The 15,524-nt window shown below is 38.8% G+C and overlaps 1 protein-coding gene across 4 annotated transcripts in view; it reads right to left on the bottom strand.

The window, feature by feature from the left end:
• MED27 (mediator complex subunit 27) overlaps positions 1–15,524 on the bottom strand; it is a 141,133-nt gene that overhangs the window by 49,718 nt on the left and 75,891 nt on the right. For all 4 annotated transcript variants that reach the window (XM_013193940.3, XM_013193939.3, XM_066980891.1 and 1 more), the window contains exon 3: positions 9,683–9,813. In XM_013193940.3, the coding sequence (XP_013049394.2) occupies positions 9,683–9,813 (131 nt within the window). The remainder of the gene's footprint in view (positions 1–9,682; positions 9,814–15,524) is intronic.

Genomic DNA, 15,524 nt, shown 5'->3' with positions numbered 1-15,524 from the left:
TACGCTGTAAAGAAATGATGAAATCTTAATTACGTGCACTCTCTTTCCACAGTGGTTGGTTAGAATACTTGCTGAAAAGTGAACGGATAGTACAGATTTTCCCGTGTTAAAATTCACTGCAAAATTTTACAACACCGCTAATGAAAATCTCAGTAATTTTACTGGGACTAAAGCAACATCCATGACCTCTGTCTCTTGTACGGGCACGAACAGAAATTATTATCCTGTTAATGAATATCGCAAGGAACATTTGGTTTTAGTCAAGTTCTTTTATTTGGACAATCTGTGTTGATCAATGCCTGCTGGTTTTCTGTAATTACTTCGTAAGAAAATACGCAGCTGTATAGCACTTATTGGAATGAAATGAATTTCAGCATATGACTACAGCCAAAAAAAAGAAAAAAGGCGTTGATCAGGTATAACAAAATAAAGAGGATTATTACAAACCCCCCTGCTGTCAGATACATCTACATATTAGGAGATTAGATCAAGATTAAAGTTTTTTGGAGGGATCATATTTCTGAAGTTGCACAGAACACCAAGCTATCGACTCAGTAGGTGCCAAGCAGACACAAGAATGGCCGCTGGTACAAAACACAACAAACCTCTGCATGAAGTCCCGTTGTACCCCAGCAGCAGCCTGGGGAGCCTACTCAGCTGTTCGCTAGACCTCTGGCAACACTGGGGAGCTTCCACAGCAGTGATTCCATGGCCCACCTGCTGCACAAGGGGACTGCAGGGCAGTGCCTCCTTCACGGAACACATCCTGGGACCCAACTTGGGGCCCAAATAAACATAAATGCAAATCCCATATATATTCCACTGTAAGAGGGTTTCTCCCCCTGACTGAATGCTGATTTAATAACGTTGGATCACGTTTACAGAGTAACAGAGAGCAGAAGTCTGAGATGCACAAATGGGCTCTGAGTCCCAGCAGATACCTGTCGGAGGACCGAGCACTACAGTACGCTTACCACCTTTTTTTCCCCTCAGATTTCAGATGCTAATTAAATCTGTGCTGGTCCACTACTGAAAACTGCTCCTTACTAGAGAAACCACATACATGCTTAACGAAGCACAGAAAAGGACAAACAACTGACCTCAAGACCTTACAGACCAAACAGGGAAAGAATGAAAAATACAGCTGTATCATCTTCCTTCTTTCAGTATCTCTGCTACCTTAACACGTGGCAAAGCACATTCAGGGTTTCAAAGCTAAACACGACAGATAACCCTAGTGACAGCACGGAATACAAGGAAGAGAAAGCAAATTAATTTTATTTACCTCTTACACCAAAACTGAAAGTTCACTTGGACTACCCCTTTCTCCCTTTTTTGGAGTGCAGCTCGGTAAGGTATCTTTGGCTACAAACAGGACGATGACTGATCAATGTTAAAGCCCCAGTAAGTTATTGGATTTGACCTCACTGGAGTTGTCTAACACGACCCTTCATAACCAAAGCAATACTTCTGTTTTTTTCTTCCCAGTTAAATTATACTGAGCGCTGAGCAGTAAATACCACATAACTGAAAGTGACAAAGTGCTCTGTAGAGTGCTTTTTTCCCCAGTATTTAAACAAAGTGCACAAAACCAAAGGTAACACAGCTTTGGCAGGCTCATCACCCCTCTGCACCTGGGAACAGTAGGCTGCTGAGCTCCGCGAACCGGTCCTCACTGCTGTTGACACAGACCCTTAGGAAAAAAACTTTTGAAAAGCTTCAAATCATCTTTTAGCTAACTAGTCCTTAGCACCTGGATGTCTTATACCACACCCGAAAACCAGAATTAACAACCTGACACCTATATACACAGCTCTTCTCTAGATAAAACTCAGTTCAATAAAATTTAACGATGTGTTATGACCTATGAATTTTCCCTCATAATCTGTTATATAATACAGGTTCAACCATGGCAGTTGCTTCCGCAGCTCTGGGATCTGATCGTCCCAGCTACTGAATCTGAAAAGAACCTGATCAGTTTACACCTGTTAAAAATTGCCATTTAGTTTAAGGGTAACTTAAATCACAATTTCTAATACTGTGGTGGCAACATACATTACAATAACCCTGACAGCCACATTTCTTAGGTGGGGAAAAGTGGTCAAGAAGATAAAGAAATTAGGATTATGCAATTAGAGCTTTTCCTCCCATGCCTTAGAATACAAATTTAATACTTACTGTATTTGACGAAACCAGAATTACCCAAAGGTTTTGCTCAAACTAAAATGAAGATGTACTACTTACTTAGAAGATCCCGTTCCATTTCCCTAAAACAATCTGTCTCAAATCAATTGTTGTCATCTCTGTTTGGTAGGCAGAGGAGAAACGTGAAAAAAAAAATCCAAAACAAAACACGGCTATATCTTAAAATAACTTGAAACTATCGTATTTTCAATAGCTGCTGAAATTCATTATGATCTGAATTTCTCAGCACTTATCTTCCTGTAACAAAGCTGTCAAAATAGTGCTTTCCTGTTTGCTCATTACCCCTTTTAATATTCTACATGGTTTGAAAACAATCACTTAGGGACTTTGCTATTCTCTGAAAGTGTTGTAGGTGGCACTTTGAGCAAGTTCATGCTATTCTGTCGTTTTCCTTTGAAGAAACTTAACGCTGTATTTGCACTATCTGCATTCCTTTGAAAGACTGTAAGTGAATGCATAACCTGGAAGAGCATCGTCACATCCTGTCCCTCCCGCACTATATTTAAAAAAGAATGGACACTAGTCCCCCAAAGGAATGGCATGGCTTTCAAAATTGGTAATGGATTTTCATCTAGTTAATGGACAAATGCTCGCAAAACCATCTACGGAATGAGCACAGTTCTTTTCAGCAGAGGTCACCAAGGGCTAACACTTCATCTAGCTAGATTAGTTGTGGTAGTGAAATACCAATATCTGGGGGGACAAAAGCACCAATATTTTGCACTTTGTCCAAAATTAAGGAAATCATTAAAAAGACAAAGACACTGACAAGGTACAACAAAAACTTACACGCATGCAGAGAAAAAAAAAGACAGAACAGACTGGTTAGAATTCTTTAAAAGGCAGTAATAGTTATTTAACAAGTTGATGAAGTATGATATAGAAAGTTTTAAAGAGACTCCGTATTTATTCTGACCAAGCGAAATACTGGAGACTCGGTTAACAAGAAGCCCTGCAAGATGTGCAAGTAAACTCTGAACACACTAAATCAGTATGAGTTAAGATTAAATGCAATCTCACTGCATGACAATATGCTGCAGCTCACACTAAAACAGCTTCAAAAAACCTGTGCAGAACAGGCATTCATCAAATTACCAAAAAGAAAACAATACAAATGTGATCTAAATTGTTCACAAGATACCGAATAATAAAATTCATGTTTGATCTACATAGTGCATGGCTACAAATTAATTAAACCTATTCATGTAAACGCTATTGTCTTACATGATAAGGAACTAATTTTTAATCTTTTTCCCTCATATAAAAAGGGAGTAATTTGCAGAGCAAAAGGGTCACACATTGTAGCAACATGTTCTTTTACAGTTCCTGTTGCACTGTCTTGCTAAAAGTCAAGCTAACAGAATACCGGGAGAAACTTAAACATGAACAGGGATATTAAGTGAGCTCCAAGTATTCGAAGATATTGGAAACTGATCTCCTCCTTATTAATACAATTCCCCATCATGTACAAAAAGATATCTCCATGTTCCAGAATGCAAACAGAGTTTTAATCTTTAATTATATTCTCAACCTCAACTCTTCTGGAGAGAAGTATAGATGTGGGCCCGAGGATTATTTCTTTATTACATTATCATCTCGGTGGTATTTAATGAATATTGATACTTAATACGGCTTTGCCAGTAGGGGGAAAGAAGAATTTTAGAACTGCACAAAGAACTTCTGATGACTTTTCTCAAAAAGGAAAAAACAGCCACACATTTTGCTCTTTCACTCTTGAATACTTTTAAGAACAGGCCCACATGTTAGATTCCAGCTCCCAGTGCTCACTGAGGGTGCTGTACCAACACTCGCATGTTAAACAACCCCATTTCCCACAGCTTACATACTGGTGTCACGCTTAACTGGTGCGTCAGATTCTTGGTTTCGGATTATGAATTCCTGGCTGGGATTTCAGACCTCTAACACAGCAAGGTCAGATGAGATAAATGTAATTTAAACATACGGTCTTAGAAACAGACTTTAAACATATGGTCTTAAGAACAACAATGACGACAAGCATCTCTTGGCTTAAGCAAGCTCTGCCATTATCCTTAGTGTGATCTGCCTCTTTCATAATGAAACTCCTGAACCTAGGAAGTAATTAGATGCTGTTTATACAACAAAGTACTGAAAAAAAACTTGTCCTTCAAAAATTCTTGGCAAAGGGCTTATCTGGATTTTTCTTAATGTAGAAATGATAATTTACACAAGTTAAGTTCCAAATAAAATTATTTTGGCACATCTAACGACTGGGTATATAGCTTATATACATATACACAAATACCTTTCAGTTAACTGTTTAAGTCAGTCATTTTTTTGACTACTACACTGCTGACTATTTTTAGTTACATTTCTTCCTCGAGACTCACCTGATATGTCTTGAAGAAGGCTCTTAACGAATACAATAGAATCTTGTAATGACACTTGTACAGCAGAATCATTAAATTTGATAGGGCATTAATACAATGAAAAAATAACACTTCTGACAATGCTAGTATTGAACCAAGCTATAATGAACAGAGCTCGGTATATCTGTAAGTTTATTTTCCACATCCAGATGAACACACGTCTGCTGAGCCTGCAAATAAGCTCCTAAAGGAGACTGCTCACTGAAGAGCATCTTCTGGTAAAGTAGCTCCAAAGCAAGTATGAACTTCTTTTGAATATATCCATCTTCTCTAGAAAAAGTAAGGGGATGGGAGCCACCAAAAGATGAGGGGATGAGGAGTTTTGTACAATAAATTGTGGAAGCAATCTTGACAAAAGATTTCTTATTAATCCAGCCACTTATACAACCAGAAAGATGGAAGAAGTCAGTGCTTAGGACTCTGCATTCTGTGGATACATGATGTGGGAACAGAATTTTGTTATACGGCACCTAGAGATTATACAAAAATGGTATTATACCACTAAAAGAACAGCCCTCCTGAGTCTCTACCCAGCAGTCTATCCTCAAGTCCTTATTCCATTCTAAAAGAAAAATTATCTTCATAGCTTTTTGTTGCTCATTTATCTACAACAGTATTATGGGCAGCATGTCTTTTTTTTTTTTTTTAAAGAAAAGTAATTTTGCTGGTCTGCTTCTAGCAATACAGTTTAAATTCACAAAGATTTTTACTCAATCTATTAACATGTTTTCACTGTCAAGTTAGGAAATCCATCAGAGCACACAAGATTTACAAGACAAGTTGAAGTGCCCTAAAACAAAAAATTGGACTCATTTTTACTCAAGCCTCTCTATCCACTGAGCTTGAAGTTGTCAAACAAGCAGCAGACTTGCAATTGTTTATTGTTTATAGTGTCCTTATTTCTGCAGAACTACAAATGTCACAACAAATGACCCTAGAAGGCACCATAAAGGGCAAGAGTCTCAGTACTTATAGTGGTGAGCAAGTTCTTGTTCTGGCAACTTCCTTCCAGGCAGAGAAGACGAATGATTAAGTCGGGAACACCGAGAAAGCCCCATGCCACAGAGCTATCAGAGTCCCAGGGTTTTCAGCTGAGAACCCTAAAAATTCCCATTAATACTAACTGACTCTCCTGTGTGTGTGCCAACGAATACAACCGCATGAGCACAAAGCCAACGTCCTGTGCTTCCTCTTTTCTCTCTTCCTCCTCACCTCGCAGCGGCTCACTGCTGTCATTTCTCAGCAGCACGGTGCCACAGCGGAGCCTGCCAGGCTCTCAGCGGGGTGGCAGCTGGCAGGGACACGTGCTGGCAGGGACCTGCGTGGGCTCGCTGCTCCCAGCCCTCCCAAACTGCTCGGGGCGTAGTGCTCGGCTCCTGCAGGGGTCGGGGAGCTGACACCGTCAGCAGGACTTTGCTTTTCAGACACTTACTGTAGAATAATACAAGATTAATTAACTGCATCAATGAATATATGTCGAGGGGGATAAAAAAAAAATCCTAAACCTAAGAATCTTTTTCTTTTTAAATAAATAAAATAAAGCAAACCCACTCCACCCCCACCTCAGACCCCCCTCAAAAATAAGCCATGCTGGCTTCCCGAAGTGTTGCATGTATACGCTTTCCTAGTCACTTGGAAGGAGCTGACAGCTTTCAGCACTTCAGCACACACTGCTCCGCGATTCTGTACCAGAAGGGAGGAAGCAGCGGCCAGATGAGAAGCATGTGAGGGAACGCATCTATTAGCAAGTACAGGGAGATGTCTTGTTAATAGAAGACAGAAGGAGGGACAAAGCAAGAAGAGAAAGCAGCCAGCAGTTAGTCATTTTCTCATACAGATACACTTGGCTAGAAATGCGATACATAGCAAGCCAGTATTCTGCACTTTCGGAGCCAGAGGAAACCAAGACTGAAAAGCAAACACGAACACCAAAAGGCCCCTTTTCAAAACTGAGATACAGCAAAATCAGGTGAGAGATGCCACCTGACGTGCTAAGCTGCCTGTTTCAATTCGGCACCCTTAGAAGCCCTCAGATAATAAAAACAGAGAGAAAATGAAAATTTTTCCGAGAGCAGTCACCTAGGACAGAGACCTTCCATTTTAAAAAATATCTTCTTATTCAAAATGACTGATGATATTACAGATATCTACTAGCGATAACGTAGAGCTTCTCACTCCCAAACCAGAGTATATCAAAAGATGGCCTAAGACTGGCAAGGGACAAACGAGCAGGACTACCAAGCATCAGCTGGGCCATTGGCAAAACCCCTTCTCTAGCTCCTTCTGCAAGCAGAAGAACTTGTTTAGCATGTAAGACAGGGTGGAGTTTTTTATTTTATGCATTTTTTAAGAGATATTTTGCAGAGGGAAGGAGAAGAAAAGGAGAAGAAAAAGAAAATAAAGGAGAGAAACGAAGGCCTCAAGTGAACAATGAGTTGCCACAAGACAAAAATCATGTTTTGCATCACCACTCTTCCAAGACATACCACTTGGCAATACTCAGCATGTGGGATAAAACTCAAGTGTCACCACAGCAATAGAGACCAAAGATATGGTTAACAAGGTAACTGCTCAGATTGCATCACCATTTAGAATTTAATACCACCAACAACAAAAGTTACCTATGCAGTTTCTTCAAGAAACAGGAAAATAAATAAAAACTTCAGTAGCATGCTCTTTGATGTGACTAAAATAAAGCCACTAGATATCAAAGCATACGTATCCAGAATAAGCATCAAAATAAACAGTTTTTAGAAGATACTTTGTCCAAAGCATTATTTGTTACCTCCTGAGCAAGACTGTTTCCTGCATTTCTTTACTGACTGAAAAGGATTACTGCAGTGCTGCTATTTCCTCCAATCTTAAAATGACGTCTTGGTACATAGCCAGTTTTCTCTACTTATGTTTAAGGAAAGCTCTAGGTAATATAGTTGTTCTGAACAACATTTAATATATGCTTGACTCATAGCACATTGTTACTCAGCCCAAAGACTTGTCACTGAACTTTATTTTATTAGCATAAATCAAAGCAAAAAGAGACAAAAAAACAGTTACCCCTTTCCTGACTAATCAATAAAGCTTTAAAAAATAAAATAAAATTCCTGAATTGCCACAAAAAAATTTGCACTGAAGTCAGAAAAGTCCACCTTTTTCCCTAAGATGCCCTTTCAAGGAGATACGTAGTTCTGTACCTGCATGTTTTCTTCTTCTGCATTTTAAAGAGAATGAAGAAAAGAATATCACAGAATTATTCATCATTATTTGCATGAAACTATAGAAAAATCAAGATGTTAAAATCCCATTTGCCATACCTTTTTTTTTTTTTTAAGAACACTTTTCATAAGTCTATTTTCATAAGTCTTTTCATAATCTGCCTCTGCCTTGTGTTAGAGACATGGTATTGAGCTCAACAGCTATACGATTTGACTTAATATAACTATTTTTCTCTTTTAGGACACACCAAGATAGCAAATAAGAACAAAAACAGTAAGGTCAAAGAAGTCAGAGAACAAGAAACGAGGGATAGATAAAGGGCTCAGCTCAGTACAAACAGATTTTTACTATGAATAATGCTGGAAGTGGTAATAATATACTAAAATATAATTCAAAGACTAGCCAAATTTTAGTTACTGTGTTCAAATTTAATTCTATTTCCAAATGGCAGATAAATGCAGCATTGAATGAAAAGGAAAAATCACCTGCAGATAAAAAGACATATAATACTTTTACATTTGTTTACCATATTAAGATCTATACAGCTGAAAATCTTCAGTTATTTTTTGTTGTTGTTTGTTCATGACATAGAATATACAAGTAAAGATTTTTATATGCAAAAATGTAAGCCAGCTCTTTCTCCCTCATTATGAGTACTGCTAGTAACTGGGGAAGCCATGATAAATACAGTTTTATTTTAAGGCCTCTGAATAAAACCTGTGACAACTGGTATCACAGTGCTCTAGTTTATAGACTTCAATCAGAGAAATTTTATGCTCAAAACTCGACACCCCAACAAAGAAAACAACTATTGAACCAAAGTTTGTCACAATACCCCACTGTTCTTTCACAAATATAACAGAAAAAGCGTCTGTTTTGCAAACCTGTGGTTCTGCTACAGCTGCCCTTCTAGCCATTCCTGTTCGACTGATGTACCGGTAAAGCGACAGCACATTTTATGGATTCCTGAATTAGCAACCCTTTAAAGTTAATATACAAGGGGAGAGTTCTGTTTACTGTGATCTGTTATCATTTCATATAAAGAAAAAAAAATCTAAACTCCTTTTGATTCCTTCATCAACTTCGCCCTGTGGACTCCAGTGACAACAAGGACTTTTATTATTATAACCAAGTTTTTAGTAGCATAGTTTATACATCAGTGACTCTTCTTCTGTGAAAAAACACGCAGCTTCCACTAACTACAAAGATGCTCAGTACGACGAATAATTGCTTAGTGCTTCATTTTCTACATAATAATCATTTTCTTATATGTAACTAAATATTTTAAGTAGTCTATTAATTTTTTAAGTTTAGTTGTGGACATCTCTGTGTTTTTGGCATCAATGCACAGACCGCCTAAAGTGTTGATACTCTATGTCCTCAAACAGTTTCTAAGTGTCCTCATAATTGCTTGTCACCTGTAAAAGAGGTTTAGATCCAATGCAAAATTAACATATGGTGAACAGATGGACTCAGAACAGACATTTGTCAAAAAAGTACTCACACCAAAGACTTTTTGGCTTCAGCCTTTTAGGACCTTCAGAAAAGTGCTACTTGAAGCTCCAAGTCATACTAATCAAGGGAACATCATTCCTCAATGACAATCTCGTGTTGTAAAAACTTATATGCCCTGTTATGAAGAAGAATCCTTGCAACTTTTCTGCTGTCAGAGTGCCTCCGAATGTAGAAGAAACAAAATACTGTTTCCATAGGGTACCCCACCCACCCAACATGAAACAAAAATGCAAGCACAAAGTTTTCATCATTATGCATTTTTTAATAAAAATAATTACAATAAAAAGTTAAAAATAACCCCACCCCACCATGTAAGCCCTTCAACATCGTCCATGACTTACTGAGGGGGTAAGACGAGAGTTGTTGGCTGGGCTTTCGGTCTGCGTTTTGCAGATACTCCCATCTGGTTGGCTGACCGTTTCAAAGACTGCTGATTCAAAAGGCCAGATGCTAGCCCTGCATGGTACTGCAACTGGATGATAAAGAAAAAAAAAGAAAAAGAAAAACATTAAAATATACACCACTGCAGCACTCTGTGTCAGACCTCTACAATCTGTACCACTTTATTAAAATTACAGCCGGCAAGCTATTTCATGTATTTCACGTATATGTTTCAATGCTATTTCATGTATTGCTTGGATGGAAGATGATATGAACAAAAGCATATAAAAACAGCCTGTTGTAAAATAGGTATTACAAGGAAATTATGCCATTGGGAAAATAAGATGATGAATCAAAGACTTTCTCAAGTCCTAACTCTCCTGAAGCTTGGACTTGCTTTTAAACATTAAGACAGCTCCTCCTCTCTAGGGATCAAGTATCCAAACTATCTAAAGGAAGGTAAGAGGAAGAAAGGTTTGACCCTGCCACTGTATAAACAATTTTTTTTAAAAAAAAAATAACATTCATTTTTTCTTGAACAAAAACACACAACATTCACAAAGAAATTTCTGCCCTCTAAAGAAAAACCTAGCCTTTGAAATACCTGCTCACACATTTCACCAGCATCGCAGAAGATTCACATTCAGTAGCTTTCTCCTCTAACCTTTTAATTTAATTGCCAATAAAAAAACAAATTTATGAAGGACACACGTGAATTTACAAGTTTTGGAGCACATTATCACTGCTCAGATCTAAGAACAACCACAACGCTGCGTCTGTCCTGAAAGCAGCTTCAAGTGCAACAAGTTTCAAGTTCACCTCTGCACGCTTCCAGCTCCCCGTTTTGAGAAGGAAGGCGGGTGCAGAAGCTCACGATGCAGTGTCAGACAAATGCAATCCTTTTCATCACTCCAGTCCCTGCATCATTGCTTTCAGTCAACTGTCCACAGCCTTGTTCTGAAGAAGGTGAACTTTTAACGTTACCAACACCGATCCCATGATCCTCGTACAAAAAAACGTTAGATAGGAAAGCGTGGCTTACAAACGTTCAGAAAACGAAGTGGTCTTAGGCAAAGCTGTTCTGCGGGGTAATGACTGAAAACAAGGGGAACAGAGCTTGGTAAAGCAAGCTACCTGAAAATGGGGATTAAAATGAGTGAAGCTATCCAGTGAGCCAATCTGTCCCAAATATCAACGTTTAGAGCAACCCAAAGGCTTTCTACCAGGCCCCTGGCTGATGCAGCTGCTTTGCCATGCAATTTAAGCTGTGGCAGGACAAGAAGATGCACAGTGTGGCTAACGGGAAGAGAACGGCACTCAGCCACCGAGGGAAGGGCTATTTTATTGCCCTAACAGCTCATCTTAGGCCAATGAATTTTGCTCAAATTTGTTTTTCTGCTACAGATTTCTGGAATGAAGAAAATCAATGAGAGCAATGGACAGCACATGTTTGAAAGGCGATGCTTCAAAGTGTCAAGGGCTTAGTTCTCAATCTTCACCACCCGAATCTGCAGCGAGTGCAATACGCAGGGAGTTAAAGGGAAAGACAGCTCTGGCAGAAGGTCCCTCCGACTCCAGCAACATGCCCTTCCCTTTATTTCTTGCATCTTATTACAGCAGCACTCCTTCAGCCATCTTGTGCTGGTGACACCACCCAGTTACGTCCTCTGCTCAGAACGACATTGACAGGTGCTTCAAGTAAATAACATCGTTTGGTCACTTGCTCAAAGACAGACGTAATCACAGGTGCTAATCATAGATGAATTTTAAATGTAACCTTTGAAAAACATCTCCTAACCTCCTGGCTAGCCTGACATTTCGCAGTCAGGCACGAGAAAAATAGGAATTAAAAACAAATATATTCTAAAAAACAATTCTGTCCTTGAAGGCTGACTCCTAGTGATTAAGCCATTTTTATTAATTATAAGTATTTACACATAATCTACCTTTGCTTCCAAGAATGCAGATCCAACTGTCAAAATCTATAAGGGCCCATTAAATATTTACCGAACCAGCCTTATAATGGGAGAAAAGGTCAAAGTTAATAAAACTGACAAGCAGCTTCTGTCCAGCTTGATTTATACATTATTAAAGCATCACATGCTGTACTGCACTGAACGCATTCCTTTTTGGGGGCAGAGGGGTGTTAACTGAAAAGACTGGGAAATTCTTTACTAATCGTTTGTTCTGATGAGCAGAAACAAGACTGAAAGCAGTGCCAAAGCAGCACCGGTAGCATCAAAAACACCACCAGGAGATTCAATGGTACGATGCAGAATGAAATGAACGTCCCATTCTGTGCATTTTTCCTCCTGTAAAATACCCTTTTCTGCCAGCATTGCCCGTGACAGTAAATCTTAGCTAAAATCGTAACGGTCCCCTCAAAATATTTGCTTACTGACATGAGAATGCTATTTCCAAACAGTCTATCTTCGCCCAGGGAACCCACACAAAACGTACTGTCAGAAGATATTATGGGTACCAAACGGCTCACGCAGGTACAAGGGAAGCCAAGATGAGCTCGGGGGAGACAAACCCTTTGAGGCTACCCAACACCTGCTTTTGTCATTTCCAACCTTAATGACTCTATGACTACTGTGCTCATTTAAAGCAGCAGAACGGTACACAGCAACAGCTTTATCCATATAATAGCTAAATATACACTAAACTCCGGTACCAGTGCAGCACTAGGTGTAGGTGTACCGTCAATCGTTTCTTTATCAGCCACCGAAGAAGCCCCAGCATCCACGTCCTTCAGCCCAGGGGAATTCCAAGTGGTTTACACAACGCTGAACTCTTTACTTCCTTATGAGATACTCCTCTAAAATTTCACCAAGATTGATCCTCCCCCCCCCCCCCCAATACATGCAGATGAAACATAAAATCTACTTCAGAAGACTAAGAAATAAAACAACAACAACAAAATCAATTTATAGCAGTAAGCAGCTAAGATATACACCACTGCCAACTTGTACAGTTTCATACCTGATATTTCTCTTACAACTGTGATTTCAGAGATGTGTGAATTCCACATTTTAAAAATCAAAAGAGACTCTCATTCTCAAGAACATCAGGAAACTACTGAAAATAATAATTTAATACATACAAAAGCTTTACCTGAAGGTAAATAAAACAGAACTTGGATAATTTTTCATTATTTTTGAGATTCACTTTTTTTTTTTCCCTAAATGGCAACATGGCCTATATTTTCAGGAAGAAAAGATTACCACTAATGTTTTACAGGTGCCATAAGTCACATTTTCACAGTGTTTGAGTATATGAAAACTACATTCGTATATTAACAGTGCTCGATCTTCCTCACAAAGTCAAATACATCACAACAAAGACAGCACTTAGGAGTCACTGTTCTCACAGCTGAAATTCTAGGAGGGCAATTTCTTCATTCCCGTAACATGTCTTTGGCTTTAACATGAACTACTTAAAAAAAAAAAAAAAAAGGTTTATTAGAGAATTACAGATTGGATTTAATTCCATAAGCATTAACATTTTTTTAAAAGTTAATCACATAGGACCTTCTACGTATTCTATCCTGGTGATTTTTTCCTTACCATCAATCAAGGCAATCCACCCCTTAAAACCACCGAAACAAAAAAGAACCTCCCCATTCCCCCAGAATATCCCACTACCTTGTACAGATCATCTTTAAGGTTTGGAGTAGACAGGGAATTCTGCTCAGCCTACCTGCCGAGGGGCTCAAACCACAACACATTTATTTGGGTCCCTTCATTCAACACATATGTACATCATCTGGACAGATTATAGGGTGGCCTACTATAGGGTGGCCTGTAAGATTACCCGACAGTGTATGTCATGAAGCCACATATATGTACACAGTGCTAATTCAAAGCTTTTTAAATTAAAGCTTCATCATTAGAATTATGCTTGGTCTAAAGGTCTTCTGCTTACATAATTTATGGGTTGGAGATTTTGCCTGCGCTGACTGCTGACCAAACAAGTCATTACACTCCACTTACTTACAAGGCCACATAAAGCTGCAGAAATTAGGGGGTGGGGTGGGGAAACAATCACTTGGAGCATTTACAGTTGATCATCTCAATTCTCGGTTGCACATTAAATTTACATATTACCCTTATTCAAAGCTTTTTAAGCACCAGTTGGTTTGCTTAAAAGAAGTGAAATCAGAAGGATGACTTTTGTTTGTGACCACATCACTCCGCAGTGACATGTTTTCCAAAGACTCTTATCTAAATATGTACAGACCACACATGTAAACAGAAAGGCATTTTCTCCGGTATAAGTAATATTAAAAATAAATTATTTGCACTTCTTGGAGAAATGGAATTTTACAGAAGTGGCTGACATACTTATTCATCATGGAATTTTCTGAGCTCACTGCAATACTGTCAAATGCATGCACATTTGCTTCCTTTTAAGTTGCACAGTGCTTTGCCCCGTATCATTATATTATTTTTCCCTCGTGGCTAACAAGGGATTTGTCTATTACGATAAAACTCTGGTGGTTCTTTTGAAAAGAGCAATAAGCAAGCAAGCAGGACACTCCCACAGTTTCATCTCTGCAAACTAAAGTAGGCAAGTGAGAAATTTCACTACCTTAATTGATATTTTTTTTAGCTTGTCTCAGATAATGAGGCTGGTTTGGAAATTCTTTTTTTTCCAAACAATGTTTGATCATTTTAGGATGGCTGAATTCTTAACTTGGCCAGAACAGCATCAATAAACCGAAAGAACAGAGTCTCCAATTTATTTACGCATTGCTTTTCCTCTCTTGTTGAACTGGGCTGCAGGCTTTTCAATTAAAAGGAAAGCTAGACATTGTGCTTTTGCTCTAGTTTACAACTTAATTAGGATACTTTGTTCTATTTCATTATTTTTTAAAACATTTATTCCCCCCAAACACTTTCTAGTTTACTCGATTATTTTAACAAATACCTATCATCCATGATGGGAACAAAAGCTACCTCCACTTCCTTCTTTTTTAAATCCCTGTACAAAAGTTATTCCCTCTTTTCCTGAATTCCCTGATCCAACTAAACTGTGAAACTAATGAGCTCGCACTTCTGTTAAAAGCCTCTTGCACGCAACTGCTCTTATTTGCATTGCATGGAGATGCACAGTGCCAGTGCCTCCTCCGGCCGGTAACGCAGCAGACGTGGAGCATTCTGTGGACATCTACCTACCTACACGTGCCCCTGCACGGGCAAGCTTGCTTCCCCCTTAGGTCCCTCCACCCAAGGCTCAGGAATTGGATAAGAAGTTGTGACACATATATACATGATGCAATAGTAGGAAAAGCATCAATACATTTCCCTGTTTTAATGCCTTGTCTTCCTTGTATCTTTTATTTCATTGTCTTTGGACTCATACTTTCGCTGAAAGCACTGTTTTAATTAGTGTCAGATTTCAGCCTTAAATTGTGTTCATCCCGTGCTGTTCTTCCAAAAACACTGAAGTTCTGCTGATGAATGACTGCATCAATGTTCCCTCATTCCAATACTGCTTGCAAGTCTTTGGCTTTTTACCATGCCGAGAGCGCAAATTTGGCACTTTCTTCAAGAAATTGGTCAAAACTTCAGCATCTGCATCCTCACTGCCAATAAAATCAGCTGCATTGTTCCAAGTCTCTGCAAAAGCCACTCCTCCTCCTCAGGTTTGTTTTTTTTTAAAAAGTGGTTTGGAATACATTTAATACCTACATCGGTGACATATTCAAGTTTTTTGAATAACGTCAACACAAAAGGACATTGCACAGCCAAAGGCTCTGAGGTTCAAAGGGATCTTGTTTTTAAAATGGATACAGGC

Source organism: Anser cygnoides, chromosome 20 (assembly GCF_040182565.1).
Source record: "Anser cygnoides isolate HZ-2024a breed goose chromosome 20, Taihu_goose_T2T_genome, whole genome shotgun sequence".
In the NCBI taxonomy this organism is placed as follows: domain Eukaryota; kingdom Metazoa; phylum Chordata; class Aves; order Anseriformes; family Anatidae; genus Anser; species Anser cygnoides.
This window is presented reverse-complemented; position numbering and strand designations above follow the sequence as displayed.